This window comes from Lepisosteus platostomus, chromosome 4 (assembly GCF_059453375.1).
Source record: "Lepisosteus platostomus isolate fLepPlt1 chromosome 4, fLepPlt1.hap1, whole genome shotgun sequence".
NCBI lineage: Eukaryota > Metazoa > Chordata > Actinopteri > Semionotiformes > Lepisosteidae > Lepisosteus > Lepisosteus platostomus.
The window spans coordinates 9901532-9918156 of NC_142614.1; the positions used below are offsets into that span (position 1 = coordinate 9901532).

Consider the following 16625-nt stretch of genomic DNA (forward strand, 5'->3'; position numbering starts at 1 on the left):
AGCCCCACAGCCCCCTGCTCTACAGCCCCACAGCCCCCTGCCCCCTGCCCCCTGCCCTACGGCCCCACAGCCCCACAACCCCCTGCCCCCTGCTCTACAGCCCCACAGCCCCCTGCCCCCTGCCCCCTGCCCCACAGCCCCACAGCCCCACAGCCCCACAGCCCCCTGCCCCCTGCTCTACAGCCCCACAGCCACACAGCCCCACAGCCCCCTGCCCCCTGCCCTACAGCCCCACAGCCCCCTGCCCCCTGCCCCACAGCCCCACAGCCCCACAGCCCCACAGCCCCCTGCTCTACAGCCCCACAGCCCCCTGCCCCCTGCCCCCTGCTCTACAGCCCCACAGCCCCACAGCTCCCTGCCCCCTGCCCTACAGCCCCACAGCCCCACAACCCCCTGCCCCCTGCCCTACAGCCCCACAGCCCCACAGCCCCCTGCCCTACAGCCCCCTGCCCCCTGCCCTACAGCCCCACAGCCCCACAGCCATACAGCCCCACAGCCCCACAGCCCCCTGCCCCCTGCTCTACAGCCCCACAGTCCCACAGCCCCACAGCCCCCTGCCCTACAGCCACACAGCCCCACAACCCCCTGCCCCCTGCTCTACAGCCCCACAGCCACACAGCCCCACAGCCCCACAGCCCCCTGCCCCCTGCTCTACAGCCCCACAGCCACACAGCCCCACAGCCCCCTGCCCCCTGCCCTACAGCCCCACAGCCCCACAGCCCCCTGCCCCCTGCCCCCTGCTCTACAGCCCCACAGCCCCACAGCCCCCTGCCCCCTGCCCCCTGCTCTACAGCCCCACAGCCCCACAGCCCCACAGCCCCCTGCCCCCTGCTCTACAGCCCCACAGCCCCACAGCCCCACAGCCCCACAGCCCCCTGCCCCCTGCTCTACAGCCCCACAGCCACACAGCCCCACAGCCCCCTGCCCCCTGCCCTACAGCCTCACAGCCCCACAGCCCCACAGCCCCACAACCTCCTGCCCCCTGCTCTACAGCCCCACAGCCCCCTGCCCCCTGCCCCCTGCTCTACAGCCCCACAGCCCCACAGCCCCACAGCCCCCTGCCCTACAGCCATACAGTTCCCCGCCCCCTGCCCCCTGCAGTTGGACATGTCCCGCCACACGTACCCCAGGCCCCCTGCGCCGGCCGCCCCTGCAGCCCACGAGCAAACAGGCGCTCTGAACAGGAGGCAGACAGATAAGTAAAAATCAATCGTGAGCGCCGGCCTGGGTTCGGGGGGTTGTTTGTTGTTCTAACCGCTGGGGGATTCCTGACAGTCTGAAACACGGCGCCGGTGCTGCCTGCACGTGCCCGTCCTGAAATGGGACATCCGTTCAGCCCGCTCAGTCTTATCGGTGCTCACGTTCTCGGGCCGCCGCGGCAAAGACGCAGCCCCTCGGAGGTCCGGAGGGTCCAGCGTCCGGGTGCCTCTGTGACTCACCTCACCTCTGAACCCCTCCAGAGACAGAGCCACGCCAGGATTGCAGGCCAGCGCACGCCAACCCCAGAGCAGCGACATCATAAGATCGTGAGACAGGATACGAACGTGAGGCTAATTAATCCAAGGACATGGCGGGCTAGCTTGCCTCACTCTCCCACCACCCTTTGTGTAAACAACCACACCCTGTCCCGGATGGAGTATCTGAGCATCTAGCTGTTTCTTGAAAGGAGCCTGGTTACCGACTTCAGCAACATGGCTGTGTAGCTTGTTCCACACCCCCACCATGCTCTGTGTAAAGAAGTTCTTTCTGTTCTCAGTTCTAAAGGCAGTTCCTGGTGTTTTCCCCTCGTGCTCTGGTGCCTGTTTCCCTCCTGGCTCTCGGCTCCCCTGGGCCAGCTCTGTCAGTGTTCTCTCAGGATCCACTCGGCCTTCTCTGCTCCAGGAAAAGGAGGATGTGCGGCCCCACGGCTGGGAGTAACGTCCAGTGGGGCGAAAGACATAACCTGCCCGCGGCTGGAGGGGGAGAACAACGTCCCTCCCCCACCGGCTGCCTCCACACCCCCAGTATTCGCCAGCCGAGCCGTGCCAGGGGGACTGGAGACTGGGGAGGGGGAGAGACTCTGATGGCAGTGTTCTTGGCTCTCGGGCTGGTTCCCGCTACAGACACCTGACGAGCAGAAGGCCCGAACCAGAGGACACTGGGCCAGGGTCCCCACTGGGTTCTGGTAGGGTCCCACAGGCCTGGGCCCCGCCACAGACTGTGCTGCTAGGCGGACAGGACAGGATGCGGTGTAGATGGCGTGCTGATCAGCGCCCCCTCCCTCCCCACTCCTCGGCTAAAAACAGCAGAGACCTACAGACCCTGCCTCTCGGCTTCGGCTCGGGCTCGGCGGGGGGGGGGGCAGGACTGGCCAGCGCCGTCCCGCGCCTGTCTCCGTCTGCGCCTTGGCTGACCTCTCGATTGTTTCCCCGCGACCCTGCTATAAATACGCCGGCTCTGCTCGCCGAGGTGACGAGGGGCTCATCGCGCAGTCAGAATAAACAGTGAGGAGGAGGAGTGGGGGGGGGTGTTGAGTTACCACAGGGTTTTGGTATTTCGCTCCCCGGCCCGCGCGGGGCTTCTTTTTATAACCCTCGCGCTGGCTCCGGCTCCGGCTCCGGCACAGCCCTGGCCCAGGAACTGAGCCGCAGAGTGACAATGCACAGCCCCACACCGGCGCGGTCTGAATAGCACAGTAAACAAGCAAACACTGGCCCGCGTCTCCTGAAGACCGGACGGCCGCTGTCTGCCCCTCTCTGTCACGGCATGGCCCCTGACTCAGTCATCATCCAGAGTATTAGGAACCTGCTCCCCCTCCCTCCGTTCTCTCTCTCTCTCTCTCCAAAATCAAGAGCAGGACTCTCGTCCACAGCGCGGCGTGGAGTTGGGGTGCGAGGAGCAGGGACAGAACAATCGCCCAGACCTGTGGTCGCCGTCCTGAAGAAAACCTGAACCCTGACACCCCTCACCACCGCCTCTCCGCCAGCTGGGACAGAGGGACTTGTGGAGTGGAGACCCCCACCTTGCTGCTCTTAGAAAACTAACCCCTTGTTCACTTGCCCCAGTATTTTAATTTTATGTAGCAATAGGATGCTCGGTCTCTCATAATAATAATAATAATAATTATTATTATTATAATTCCTTACACTTATATAGCGCTTTTCTGGACACTCCACTCTTACAGTTATTGGGGATCCCCTCAAGCACCACCAGAGTGCACCCCCACCTGGATGATGCGATGGCAGCCATAGTGCACCAGTACTCTTCCCACACACCAGCACTCGGTAGGGAGGAGAACAGAGTGATGAAGCAGTTCAGAGAGGGGGATCCAGCTGGAAGGTTGTGGGTTCCAGTCCCTGCTGTCGTACAAAGGTGATTCAGCCTGCCTGTTCCTTATCCTCTTGTAGTATTTCATTTCCCAAAGTGGGTGGGACCTGCTGATTCAGCAGTTCCAGAGTTACAGGACTAACAAGCTGCTTTTATTCCTAGGTCTACAAAAGGCAGAGGTGTTTGAAAGGAAAGGATCAGTGTGAAGTACAAAAAACAGTGTTAACGTGAAGCTGCAGAGGACCTGGACTGCAGAAACTGTCTTTACAGTCTCTACAGATCTAATGGTGATGAGTGTGAATGTGAAGCTACAGATGAGCTGGACTGAGTGTCTTTACAGTCTCTACAGATCTGATGGTGATGTGTGTTAATGTGAAGTTACGGATGAGCGAGATTGTTTTGCTCATTTTTAACAAATGCAGCACCAGTTTACAAAGGTATGGATGACCTGACTTTTATTTCCTCCGATGTTTGCATGAACTATTGAGATGCAGACCTTCTAGATGCTACTGCGTGAGTGCCCCCTAGTGATAATATTAAATTATTACATAGGATATACAAGACTGTAAAGGAACAATAGGTTTATTCCATGCTGAAAAGACAAGAAAGAAAACAAAACTTTTTGGCCGTGAAGCCTTCTTCTTCTTCACCTGAAACCTATTACTTGTTCCTTTGCAGCCTACGCATGCTGACCACCTGAACTAATACAAGACTGTAATTGAGTTAATTATCAGCTGGGAAAGGAAGCTTACAGCAAAGAATGGTGAAGCACAAAGAACACACACAAACAAATTAGACTCCCACTCCAGGTTTTATAGTATGGTCAATCAGTCTCCCATTGCACAGCAGTCTGATCCACTCCGGGTTTTACAGCGATTGCCATCAGGTTCTCACTGCACAGCAGGAGCTGATCCACCCCAGGTATTACCAGCTGAAGGAGGCTCTTGCACTTATGGTACTGATGAAATCAGAAAGGCATCCTGTAGTATAACCTGGCCTCCACAGACCTGTTGGTGTAAATGTCTGCAAGTGCAAGCAGCAGGCTTGGGAATCTGCCTTACCTACTGTTGGATTATTGACATACCAATCCTAAGAGATGCCAGGGGCTTCGGTCAAACAGAAAATACTTTTATTTACAGAGGAACAATCAGAAACAAAACAACCGTCCCGTGTCAAGTGTGCCCACACGGATGTACCCATGACCTCCCAGGGGCTGAAATACACACGAACAGCCAAGCACTGCAGCTCTGCACTGGTCACCCCCCTCCGTCCGCCTCACTGCTCTGCCTTTCCAGCCTGAATCCAAGCGGACCTGAGGCACCCACTCCTTCCTGGATCCCTCAGGACAAACCCGCTCCCGGAACGCAAGTCCGTTTTCGCTGATGTCTCACGACATGAAACACGACACGACTGCCGATGGGATGAAAACTACTCTATCAGCGTCATTCTTTTTGCACAGCATCTCCTTGGCCGACACCGTCAGGGAAAGGCTGCTGCTCAGATTCCAGCCTCGTCCTGTTCACGGCACAGAGTCAAGGCCCTCGCCTGGAAAAAGGGCGATGGGGCAGAAAGGACGCTGGGCCTGCGCAGGCCCACCCCACCCAGCAGGACCCACGCACCTTCTCCAGCAGCGCGGCGGTGTGATCAGGCTGTCAGCTCTTGTCCCAGCAGTCATTAAACCACAGCAACGGCCGAGAAGTGACGACCTGCTCAGAGACCAGCTGGGGGGGGGGCACGCAGGGAGCGATCAGGAGCCTGGGCCGTCCTGCCGCGGATCAGTGCAACACCGCGTGCAGATGGGATCTCCCAACGCGCTGTCCTCCGAGAGCCAGAATGCCCCGGGACCGGAGACCCTGCGGGACCGGTCAGCGCGTCCCTGCCCGCTCCAGTCCCCTCAGTGCCCCTCGCCGTAGAAGACCTTAATGTGGATGGCGGAGTTGTTGCGCGTGCGGGTCAGCGGCTCGCCCCCCTCCTCGTCCTCGGGCTCCAGGTCGTCCACCAGCTCCACGGTGGAGGTGTTGGCGGCGATCTGCAGCGCCCCCTGGCTGGCGGCCTGCAGCTGCAGCGCGATGTTGATGGCGCGGTTGATGGCCAGGCCCAGGCCGTGCACGCAGATCTCCCGCTGCCCGCCGCCCTCCAGCAGCTTCTGGCAGCGGGCCAGCTGGGCGCGGAAGTCGGTCTTCATGTTGACGTAGACGTCGTTGCGGCGGCGCGGCAGCTTGCGCGGGAGCCGCTTCCGCAGGGTGAACTCCACGGGGTCCATCTCCACCTCGCCAGCGCCCCCCAGTGGCCGGGCAGTGCCTCCACTGGCAGGGACAGACACAGGACTCCGGGGATCCGCCATCACACTGGAACAGGAGCAGGCAGAGAGAGGGAGAGAGGAGCAGGCAGAGAGAGAGAGGGAGAGGGGGAGAGAGGAGCAGGCAGGGAGAGAGGGAGAGGGGGAGAGAGGAGCAGGCAGGGAGAGAGGGAGAGGGGGAGAGAGGAGCAGGCAGAGAGAGGGAGAGGAGCAGGCAGGGAGAGAGAGGGATAGAGAGAGAGAGAGGAGCAGGCAGGGAGAGAGGACCAGGCAGAGAGAGAGGGAGAGGAGCAGACAGAGAGAGAGATGGAGGAGGAGCAGGTAGAGGGAGTTGGTGTTGTGTTAAAACATAATTACTTTGTGAACAATATTGGCTAATACATTAATATCCAGCAATATATATGCAATCATATAGACACACTGACCCCTCCAGGGTCTACTGTTGCCTTTATGTAGAATATCGTCACACTCCTCTCTGTACAAATGTAGTCATAAACGGGAGTATGTGTACTGTCTTTTTTATATATGAAGGAGAACACCAAGGTAGAGAATTCCTGGGTTAAACCTGGGTTTTATTCTTTATGTGAAACTGCAGAAACATGTACTGTACATATTTTTTTGCCTAATCTTTAAATATTCAATGGAATACATTTATGATGACTTTGTCAGTAAGACTTACACATCCAGTTGGTTTACTGTTACTGTTATTGTTGGTCGATTGTCAGACGCCTCCAAAGCTTTTAGCCTATGTTTACACCAAATGTATTTGAATTTGGAATTACGCGGCGAAACGCAGGGAATGTGTCATTTTAAGGGAGAAGAGACAGAATTTCTTTGCTGGTCTGCACAGCCATGAATGGAGAGATACAGTAATGCCAAACAAAATGAAAACAATCCCAGGACGACACGCAAGTCGTAGCAAAAAGAGCAATACATTTTATGAAGAGTTCTGTTGCTGGCAAATGTGTTCCGAAAAGTTCCGGAATAACATCCTCCTGATTTCATCATTCAAAGTCTCGGCTTCATCGGTTTTACTCTCACGTTTTCGTAATAAACGTGTTCGCGCTCTTTAGTGAAATCGGACGACAGCACAGTGAACATACAACATTTCTTTCTGCCTTAAGAAAGCGAGTTAAGTTGGGAGGGGGCTTTATGCCCTGGTGAAGGCCGATTAGGTGAGCTTCTCTGGCGGCTTAACGCGTCAGGAAACATCGGTGCAGATGACGTGGCCCACCTCTTTGCGGTTACTTAAAACGGCTCCTGGCATTGGTTCAGCTAGTTCGTTTGTTTTTGTCTTTTATTTTGCACAACGAAACCACTGACCTTTTCTCCAAGTGAGAGAACTGAAGACTACAGATCGACGTCGGTGGTGTCGTTCGTGCTGTTGCGACCCGGACAGCGGTCTCGGCTCCCTGTCCTGGGGCTTCGCATGCAGAGAGAAGGAAGGGTTTTAGAGCGACACCGCTGAACTGGTCCGACCCGGAAAGGCGGAAAGCCCCGGTAGGACAACGTTAATAGACGGACGCCACAGCGACCAACAAATGCATGACAACGAGGAGTTAGCGTCTATATATAGATACAGTATGTGAACCCCCTGAAAAACTTAATTGATTTAAGTTTGAAGTCCAATAGCCATCTGAAACGGCAAGAAGTACCTCTATGTGGCATAAAAGTGTTGAATTATGGAACTTCATACAATGGCTGATGGATTTTTAAAGTTATTTTAGCTACATATTGAATTTTTTCCCTAAAAATATGTGCTGCTCTGGCATCTAGAGGAGGAAGTTTAAGCCGATGCTATGGAGGTGGATTTTATAAGTGCCCGGTGTCTGGAAACCAGCTGTGTGTGAGAGAGACGAGACCCAGGCTCACGCATGAGAGGGGAGGCGGGAAAGTGACCTGAGAGTGACCTTTCAGAAACCAGACCGGAGGCAGAACATGCAAGCACCACCTGGTCAGGCCTGTGATGGACGCAGCCATGCGCGTTTTCCAATAGTCCCAGAAGGGAGTTTCCAGATCTGCAGAGGCGAAGGAGGAATGAAGCGTATGAGTTGACTTGCACAACGTTCTCCCAGCTGACAGGAGGGTCACTTCACAAGCGCACAAGTGCATACAAAGAGTTACAAAAGTGAGCAGGCCCCTCTGCCCCTCGTGCTAATTGGATTGCTAATGAGCCACAAATCCTATCCAGCCCTTTCTTATAAGATCCAGGGGAATCAGCTTCAACAGAGCTCTTGGGCAACGTTTTCCAGAAACCCACTGTCCTTTGTGTGAAGATATGTCATCCGTTCTCTGCCCTGAATGCTGCTGAAAGAGGTGTATTTAAATCAGAGGCGCCCAGCTCTGGGGCTTGCAGGTCCCTTTAAACCTTCACCTGCTGCAGAGCAAGGAAAAGGCTTCTTGTACAGTTAATGCAAGGCTGTCGAGTCCTGGTCCTGGAGGAGTCAGTGTGTCTGCAGTCTCTCCTGGTCTGTTTAAAGCAGGGCTGTCCAGTCCTGGTCCTGGAGGGGTCAGTGTGTCTACAGTCTCTCCAGGTCTCTTTAAAGCAGGGCTGTCCAGTCCTGGTTCTGGAGGGGTCAGTGTGTCTGCAGTCTCTCCTGGTCTCTTTAAAGCAGGGCTTTCCAGTCCTGGTCCTGGAGGGGTCAGTTGTCTGCAGTCTCTCCAGGTCTCTTTAAAGCAGGGCTGTCCAGTCCTGGTTCTGGAGGGGTCAATGTGTCTGCAGTCTCTCCAGGTCTCTTTAAAGCAAGCTGTCTAGTCCTGGTCCTGGAGGGCCTTTCGTGTTTTTCATTGCAAGCTGGCTTTAGTTAAGGGGTCCACATGAACAGCACTCCACACATTATGCTGGCGCATTAAGTGAAAAAACAGAGTTAGAAGCCGGAGCCGCGCGGCATCCTCCAACCCTGCTGGATCATATATCACGTGACAGGGGGCGACTTCTGTGGTTCGGGGAAAAACTCAGCTTCTCGAGCTCCCCTATCACGTGGCGCGAGTAGGACGGCCATCTTTTTTTAAAACACAAACAAGGAGCGAGCGAGCACAGCGACAAACGCGCAACGACTGTTGGATACTACTTGCATTTAAAAATAGAATTTAAAACAACAGTAGTAATAATAGTTATTAATAATAATAGCAGCGAGTAATCCGGCGGAGGAAAAAAAATCGAGACAGCGGAAAGAAGACGAACAAAATAATTCAAGGAGAGAGAAATACATTTAAAAAACTCAAGTCGGGAACATAAACAAAACGCAGGTAAGCGCCAGACTTGCTTCTTCCCGGGTTTAACTGTATTTTTTAGGAGGAGGTGTGTGTGTAAGCGACAGGGGTGCGGTTTGTCTGTTTGGGGGGCTCTAAGTCTTGCGCGGATTGAGGGTTTCTTTCGCCTCGTCGTGGGGATGAAAGGGCAGGAGGAAAGACCGAGAGCAGGTGAAGGCCGCGGCGAGAGCAGCGGGGTAGAGTTGGAGGGGCGGCCGGCGGGGAGGGGAGGTGGGCGGGAGGGGGTCAGTGCCTCTCACACCCCGCCCCCCCCCCCTCCTCCTCCTCCTCCTCCCCCTCCCTGCTGGAAGGCCTGCAGCGTCGGGCCCCCTCTCTCCCGACCGGGAATCTCGGGGGCTGGATCGGTGCAGGATCGCCCGGCGTGCACAGCTGTGCGACACCCGTCTTTTTTGGAACTTGCACGGGTTTGTTTGTTTTTAGTTTGTTCCTCCCACGACAGCCTCAGTAACGTCGCTTTGCACCGCGCAGGGTAGGCCGCTGCTGGGACGTCGCCGCAGCTGCAGCTGCTTCTGCCATCGGTGCTGGTGTTGTAACAAGGTGGTGCTGCGTTTCCTGCGCCGCTCATGCGTTAATCAAGACCGGGCGGCAGGGCTGGCGGGGCGGCGTGAGCGCAGAGCGGGTCGTGTCGGTGTTCACGGTGCCGATGGTGCGCCTGTTCTGACGCCGTGGAGGTGACGGACTGCAGCCGCGCAGTGGGTCCGGGAGCCTGGCGTGTGGGGTGGGGACGGGCAGTTTTCGGGGGGCGCCGTGCAGCGCCCCGCAAGCTAGGACTGTCCCCCCTGAGGTGCTTGTCACCGTACCAAGGTGCAGACGGGTTTGTGGTGGCGGCGGCGAGTTTTTGTGTTTTGAAGTTTTGTTTGGATGCGCTAAAACCGCGCAGGGCAGTGCGCGCACTCCGATCCCTGCGAGCTGGCGCTGGCCTGTGGTTCAGGGAGCTGGGTGATTTTCTGCGTGCGGTCCGTGGAGGTCTGGTCCCGCACGGACGTTGTTTTTGGCAGGGGGCTGTCAGGCCCGGCACCTGCGCTCCCCGTCATCCATAAAAAAAAATCCCTCAGGGGACGATAAAAATCTGATCTATCTTATCTCATTAAAGCCTACTCTCCGGCTGATCCTTCGTTATCGATCGGAGCGAATTCAGCAATCAAGGGTCGATTCAGTACTTATTGGAAAGTGGACGGCCCTGCGCTGCGATGAAATCCTGAGTTAGGTGCCCCTCGGTGACCGAGCACTCACGAAAGTGATGCACTGAGACCTGGGTTTCTTCATTACTCGGTCTCCGCCTGGACCAGTGACACACTGTTCTCTCTGATGGTTTAAACCAGTATAGTTGTCCGGATCTGGAGCTGGGCTGGTCAGCAACAAAGCAGTGTTGCCTTTAGGGGGAGGATTGAGTTTCTTTTTCAGCTGTTCAGTACTTTACTTTAAGGCACGTTTGTATGATTTTGTCTGTTCAGAGTGTTTTGTTCATTTCTTTAAGGCATTGCTTTGGAGGAGGGTAACTATTGAGATGATGATGAGAATACCATGAGACTTCAAAGCACAGTTTTTTAAGACTGAAATGTTCATATTTTCTTGTCAGTGGTGGTTCTATCAGTGTCTGCTGTGTTACAGTTCGCAGCAGGATGTGACAGTGTGTGTGTGCTGGTGAATTCAGGGTGAGTGTGAGAGGAGAGGGACAGCAGTGGCTCTAGCAGTGTCTACAGTACAGTCAGGTGTGACAGTGTGTGTGTGTGCTGGTGAATTCAGAGGGAGTGTGAGAGGAGAGGGACAGCAGTGGCTCTAGCAGTGTCTACAGCACAGTCAGGTGTGACAGTTTATGTGTGTGTGTGTTGGTGAATTCAGGGTGAGTGTGAGAGCAGAGGGACAGCAGTGGCTCTAGCAGTGTCTACAGTACAGTCAGGTGTGACAGTGTGTGTGTGTGCTGGTGAATTCAGGGTGAGTGTGAGAGGAGAGGGACAGCAGTGGCTCTAGCAGTGTCTACAGTACAGTCAGGTGTGACAATGTGTGTGTGTGCTGTTGAATTCGGGGTGAGTGTGAGAGGAGAGGGACAGAACTGGCAAATTGACCGCTTGAATGCTCCAGCACCTGCTGTTGCCTTTATAGAAGAGCCTCCTGTAATTGGCCAGACCTGGCCCAGTTGTGTCATTTGAGTCTGACACACTCTAAACCCTGCAGTGGATCAAACTGCAGTCCAGTGGGAGTCCGTTATGCTGCCAAAATAGTGGTAAAAAAATTAGCCATTTACAACAGGAGCTGTCACAGTGGTTTGAGCCTGAGCTCGTGTCTTTTAGATACTACATTAACTTGAATGCAGCTGGCTGGCCTTGGGCCTTCTGCTGGGCAGAATAGTGGACTGTTTTACATTGTCAGGAGTAAAAGGGATGAAGAGAACTCGGTTATCGCTCTGAGAGGGCAGGAGGCGTGTGGCCCTGAGCTGCATGGCCAGTGATGGTCCGAGCTTGATCCGAGCCCAGCTGGACTTCTGCAGACCACCGATCCCGGATCCCTGGACCCAGTATGGTTCCTGCCACACTGAATTAGCCCCACTGAATGCCAGTCCCGAGTTGGCACAGAGCCTCTGAAGAAAAGTGGGCTTGAGCTTGCCGGAGTATTATTTATTAATAAAAATAATTATTATTGCTTACACTTATATAACGCTTTTCTGGACACTCCACTCAAAGCGCTTTACAGGTAATGGGGATCCCCTCCACCACCACCAATGTGCAGCCCCACCTGGATGATGCGACCGCAGCCATAGTGCGCCAGAACGCTCACCACACACCAGCTCTCAGTGGGGAGGAGAGCAGAGTGATGAAGCCAGTTCAGAGAGGGGGATTATTAGGAGGCCATGATTGGTAAAGGCCAGGGGGAAGCTTGGCCAGGACGCCGGGGTAACACCCCTACTGTTTTCAAGAAATGCCCTGGGATTTTTAATGACCACAGAGAGTCAGGACCTTGGATTTATGTCTCACCCGAAGGACGGGGCCTGTTTACAGTATAGTGTCCCTGTCACAATACTGGGGCATTAGGACCCACATGGACCGCAGGCTGAGCGCCCCCTGCTGGCCCCACTAACACCTCTTCCAGCAGCAGCCTTAGCTTTCCCAGGAGGTCTCCCATCCAGGTACTGACCAGGCTCACACCTGCTGAGCTCCAGTGGGTTTCCAGTTGTGAGTTGCAGGGTGGCTGCTGGAGTATTCTCAGATTGGCGCGCAGCAGCGCCGCCCTTGTGGCTGGCTGTGGTGCCCGTGATTTCAGAGTGCCGCCAGCGTCGGGGAGTCGTTCCCCCCGAGCTCCGTTGCTCTCTGCCCTCTGGGGAGCTGACATTCCGCCTTTTCCTGTTTTGGGTTCGATGTTTGCATTGAAACCGTTCGATAGTGGGGTTTATTCTGGATCCATCTGTTTGTGGAGCTGGAGTTCCCAAGAGACCGTGGCGCCTTCACCACGCTGGCACCCCGGATCGCTCAGCCGCTAGCACCCCAAGTGAGCCCCGCGGGTTCCCGTTTCTCTTTGAGCCTCGTGTGCGTACCTGACCGCAGGCGTGCCCTTCGTGCTGGCACTGCCAGTGGCTTTCCTGCCGCGCAGTCCTGAAGCTCTCCTCTCCCCTTCCCCTTCCTGGTCGGATCTGCTCTGCTCCCCTCCCCACCGCCTGCTGTTCTTTCCTTCCAGGAATTCGGGAGACAAGGAGCAGGCGGCCGAAACCACGCTGGGAGAAGAGCGAGGAGAGAGGCGAATACGGCGCATCCCAGAGAGAAGTGGGCCGGACGCAGGACAACGAGAGAGACGCCAACGCGCCGCCGCCTCCCCCCCCCACACGCCCTCCCCCCCCCACCCCACACGCACATACACAGGCTCCCCCCCACCCCCCACAGACTCGCCCACCACTTCAGGTCTGAGTTCGTCTCGGTAGGGCAGCACTGCTCTGCTTCTGGTCGTTACTTTGGTGTTGCCCGTCGTCTCCACCCCTTCTCGGCTTCAGTTTTTTGGCCTTCGCTCGGCGACCCCCTTTTCTCTCCTCCTTTCCCCACTCCCCCCCACCCCACCCCCGCCCCCCACCACTAAGGCAGCTATTCTCTCCTGTGGGGGGTCCCCCTCCTTCCGTCTCTCACCCGGGCATCGGAACCACGCTGCCTTCGTTGCCTCCCCCCTCGCAGCACAACCTCGAGGCCCTGGCTCTCCTCTCCGCTGGACAGGGTAAGAACCGCGCGGGCACACACACACACAGGAGCGCCCGTGTGACCTGCCTGCAGAGGCCACCCCCTGTTCCCGCAGGCAGCGGGGAGACACCTCAGAGGAGGAGGGTGCTGCTCCCCTGCCAGTCTCAAATCAAATCAAAGTTTATGTATCAAATGCACAACAATATGGCGTGCAGCAGTAGTTGCTGGCAATGAAATGTCTCAACCTTTCCCTGCCAGGGGCCCCACAGGAGAGCTGGCGCCACTTGGAGGAGTGGCACGTCTCTCGTTAGCGTTGGGATAGGACAGGGGTGGAAATGGTGTGCAGAATTCTGCCATGATTACATCAATGTTGAGCCAGCAAGCCCATTTTAATCATTTTTATTTTTTTCCTTCAATATCAGTACGTCAGCACCCTGTGGAGGAGAAGACAATGACTGCTGAGACACTTAACTTCGGACCAGAATGGTACGGTGCTGCTTGGGGGGGCAGGGAGATGTTCTCTAAATTCAGTGCCCAGTGTTCAGTGTGTCTGTATACCAAACCCCCTCTGTGCAATGTTAATGTACTGTAGTGTCCAGTGTGTCTGTATTAACCCCCCTCTCTCTCAGTGCAGTGTTAATGGACTGTAGTGTCCAGTGTGTCTGTATTAACCCCTCTCTGTCAGTGCAGTTTTAATGGACTGTAGTGTCCAGTGTGTCTGTATTAACCCCTCTCTCTCAGTGCAGTGTTAATGGACTGTAGTGTCCAGTGTGAATGTATTAACCCCTCTCTCGCTCAGTGCAGTGTTAATGGACTGTAGTGTCCAGTGTGTCTGTATTACCCCTCTCTCTCTCAGTGCAGTGTTAATGGACTGTAGTGTCCAGTGTGTCTGTATTAACCCCTCTCTCTCTCAGTGCAGTGTTAATGGACTGTAGTGTCCAGTGTGTCTGTATTAACCCCTCTCTCTCAGTGCAGTGTTAATGGACTGTAGTGTCCAGTGTGTCTGTATTAACCTCTCTCTCTCTCAGTGCAGTGTTAATGGACTGTAGTGTCCAGTGTGTCTGTATTAACCCCCCTCTCTCTCTCAGTGCAGTGTTAATGGACTGTAGTGTCCAGTGTGTCTGTATTAACCCCTCTCTCTCTCTCAGTGCAGTGTTAATGGACTGTAGTGTCCAGTGTGTCTGTATTAACCCCTCTCTCTCTCTCAGTGCAGTGTTAATGGACTGTAGTGTCCAGTGTGTCTGTATTAACCCCTCTCTCTCTCTCAGTGCAGTGTTAATGGACTGTAGTGTCCAGTGTGTCTGTATTAACCCCTCTATCTCAGTGCAGTGTTAATGGACTGTAGTGTCCAGTGCCATCTCTAGCAGTTATTCTTTCCATATGTAGTGTGTCTATGTTAACGCCCACCCCTCTCTGCCTCTCTCCCTAGGCTCCGTGCACTGTCCAGTGGGGGGAGTGTGACGTCACCTCCCCCCTCTCCCGCGATGCCAAAGTACAAGCTGGCGGAGTACCGATACGGCAGAGAGGAGATGTTAGCACTTTACATTAAAGAAGAGAAGGTGAGGGCTGGACCTGCAGTCTCGCTGATTTGGCCACTCACACTATAGGGCAGTAGGAGCTCAGGTCAGCCGGTTTGAACAAGCACTACTGTCATCATCTGGGCTTCCTAAATTTCTGACAGCACTCCTCGTCGCCCTGTTTTCTTATTTTCTTTTCCTCCATACCTCTAACATATTTTCCCCTCCCGTCTCTTCTCTTCCCCTGTTTCATTCGCTGCCCTCGTCTGGCCTGTGCGCCGGTCCCCTCTCCAGGTCCCAGAGGAGATGCAGGATAAGGAGTTTGCTGCTATTCTCCAGGAGGAGCCTCTCCAGCCCCTGGCCCTGGTGCCTCTGACAGAGGAGGAGCAGGTGAGGCAGGAGAGCCCCAGCCTCCTTTTCCCGGGAAGCCCATGGTCCCCAGGGGCCGCCGTGTGGTATGGGAACCACGCTGGGATCTTGACTTCACTGGGATAATCTGAGGCAGGAGATGGAGGTGCTAAAGCACAGACAAACAGACATGCTGCTTGTGTCTGCCGAAGTCCCTGCTGCAGTGCTTCCCAGTCCCGGGCCTGGAGGAACGCTCTGTCTTCCGGGTTTTGTTCCAGCCGAGTTCTTCATCACAGGCTGGTTGGTAAACGTGCTCTTAGGTCTTACAAGATCAGAAGTGCTTAGTACTGGGTACTGTTTACCAGTTGTGTTCAGGTGGGGAGCCTGAAGTTTCAGCGGTTGGCCCTGCAGCAGGAAGAAATGCTTATTTTGGGGGTGGTGTCTGATACCGAGTCACCCCCACGTGCGTCTGACTACCTACTAGAACTGCTTGATCAGAAATAACAGCCAGCGAGCTGAAGTCAGGTTGTATAAAGTCCTGTGCGCTCCAGCCTTTGGAAATGGTACATCTGACATTAGGAGTTCCTGACGCTCACAAGTGACCGAAAAAGCAACTTCATTGAAGTCTAAAGTAGTGAGCAGGAGGAAACTGGAGCACTCGGAGGGTACCCACGCAAATGCGGGGAGAGCGTACAAACTCCACACAGACAGCACCCCAGGTCTGGAATTGACCCCAGGGCCCCAGGGCACCAAGGCAGAAGTGCTCGCCGCTGTACCATCGTGCTGCCCAACTGTTGAGCCCATTCATAATAACACAGACCCAGTGCTGTTAAAGGCTCGGTCTGACAGTCTTAATCCATATGTCTTTGCAGAGAAACTTCTCCATGTCTGTGAACAGTGTGGCGGTGCTGAGGCTGATGGGAAAAGGTGGAGCAATCCCAGCTGGTGTGGCCAGAGGAAGGGGCAGCACCAGAGGCAGAGGTGAGAGCTGACTGATTAGTGTGGAGTAGCGCAGTGTTGATGACGTTTTTTCACTATCTTTCATTACAGTAGATGGTTTTTGTAGGTTTATCGTGTGGCATTATTTTTGTTTTGTGTTTTTTGGGGGGCATTTGCTTTATGCTCTTCATCCCTGAACACCCTAAAGAGCTTTCACATGTGGTCGTGGGGGGGGCTCTTTTCATTCCTTAGTGAAGTGCTGCCCCCACCTGGGTAGGTAGACGCACCACACAGCATCCATGGTGCACCAATGGCCCCCCTGCACACAAGTCAGAGGGAGGGGATAGAAACTGATACACTAGCTCAGAAAGGCCAGAAAGGGTCAGGACCCAGGAGTTAACGGTCCCCCTCTTAAGAACCGCCCTGGGATCTTTAATGAGCAAGTAATCGCGGCCTCTGTGTAAATATCTCTTCTGAAGGATGGTTGTGCCTACAGCACAGTATCCCCAGTCACCATCCTGGGTCGCCTGTTTGAAAATCCTGGTCCAGAAGGAGGTTTTTGCTACCAGGCTCATCGCTGTGATCTTTTTCTCCGATTTTGCTTCAATGGCTTCAATTTCTTGAACTCAGTTTTACTCCCAAGTGACACTTTTACATCGAGCCGCCACTCGAACCACACACAAAAAACATTCCTCAGGAGGTTCAGTAGAACCAGTGCCAAACTGTCCTCTCTCCCATATTTGCTGATTGTTTGTTGTGTGTCTGTGTGCATGGTGAGTGTGCGGC

General features: G+C 54.9%; 2 protein-coding genes and 1 long non-coding RNA gene across 4 annotated transcripts in view; 2 read left to right on the forward strand and 1 right to left on the reverse strand.

Annotated features, from left to right (window-relative positions):
* Positions 1-1051: 1051 nt before the first annotated feature.
* LOC148672509 (uncharacterized) lies at positions 1052-4036 on the forward strand. The gene is made up of 3 exons (XR_015935802.1): positions 1052-3351; positions 3469-3593; positions 3985-4036. It is a non-coding gene; the product is annotated as an uncharacterized LOC148672509 (long non-coding RNA).
* Positions 4037-4413: 377 nt separating this feature from the next.
* On the reverse strand, positions 4414-7089 carry pop7 (POP7 homolog, ribonuclease P/MRP subunit). The gene is made up of 2 exons (XM_088628292.1): positions 6929-7089; positions 4414-5654 (listed from the first exon to the last, which is right to left on the reverse strand). The coding sequence occupies exon 2, from the start codon at positions 5648-5650 to the stop codon at positions 5201-5203; it is 450 nt and encodes a 149-aa protein (XP_088484418.1). The 5' UTR covers positions 5651-5654; positions 6929-7089; the 3' UTR covers positions 4414-5200.
* Positions 7090-8596: 1507 nt separating this feature from the next.
* The window catches only part of gigyf1a (GRB10 interacting GYF protein 1a), a 29704-nt gene continuing 21675 nt past the window's right edge, over positions 8597-16625 (forward strand). The window contains exons 1-6 of one of the 2 annotated variants that reach the window (XM_088628290.1): positions 8597-8854; positions 12548-13072; positions 13458-13521; positions 14465-14594; positions 14847-14942; positions 15773-15881. In XM_088628290.1, the coding sequence (XP_088484416.1) occupies positions 13487-13521; positions 14465-14594; positions 14847-14942; positions 15773-15881 (370 nt within the window). In that variant the 5' untranslated portion in view covers positions 8597-8854; positions 12548-13072; positions 13458-13486. The remainder of the gene's footprint in view (positions 8855-12547; positions 13073-13457; positions 13522-14464; positions 14595-14846; positions 14943-15772; positions 15882-16625) is intronic. The other variant, XM_088628291.1, reaches the window with a different exon arrangement.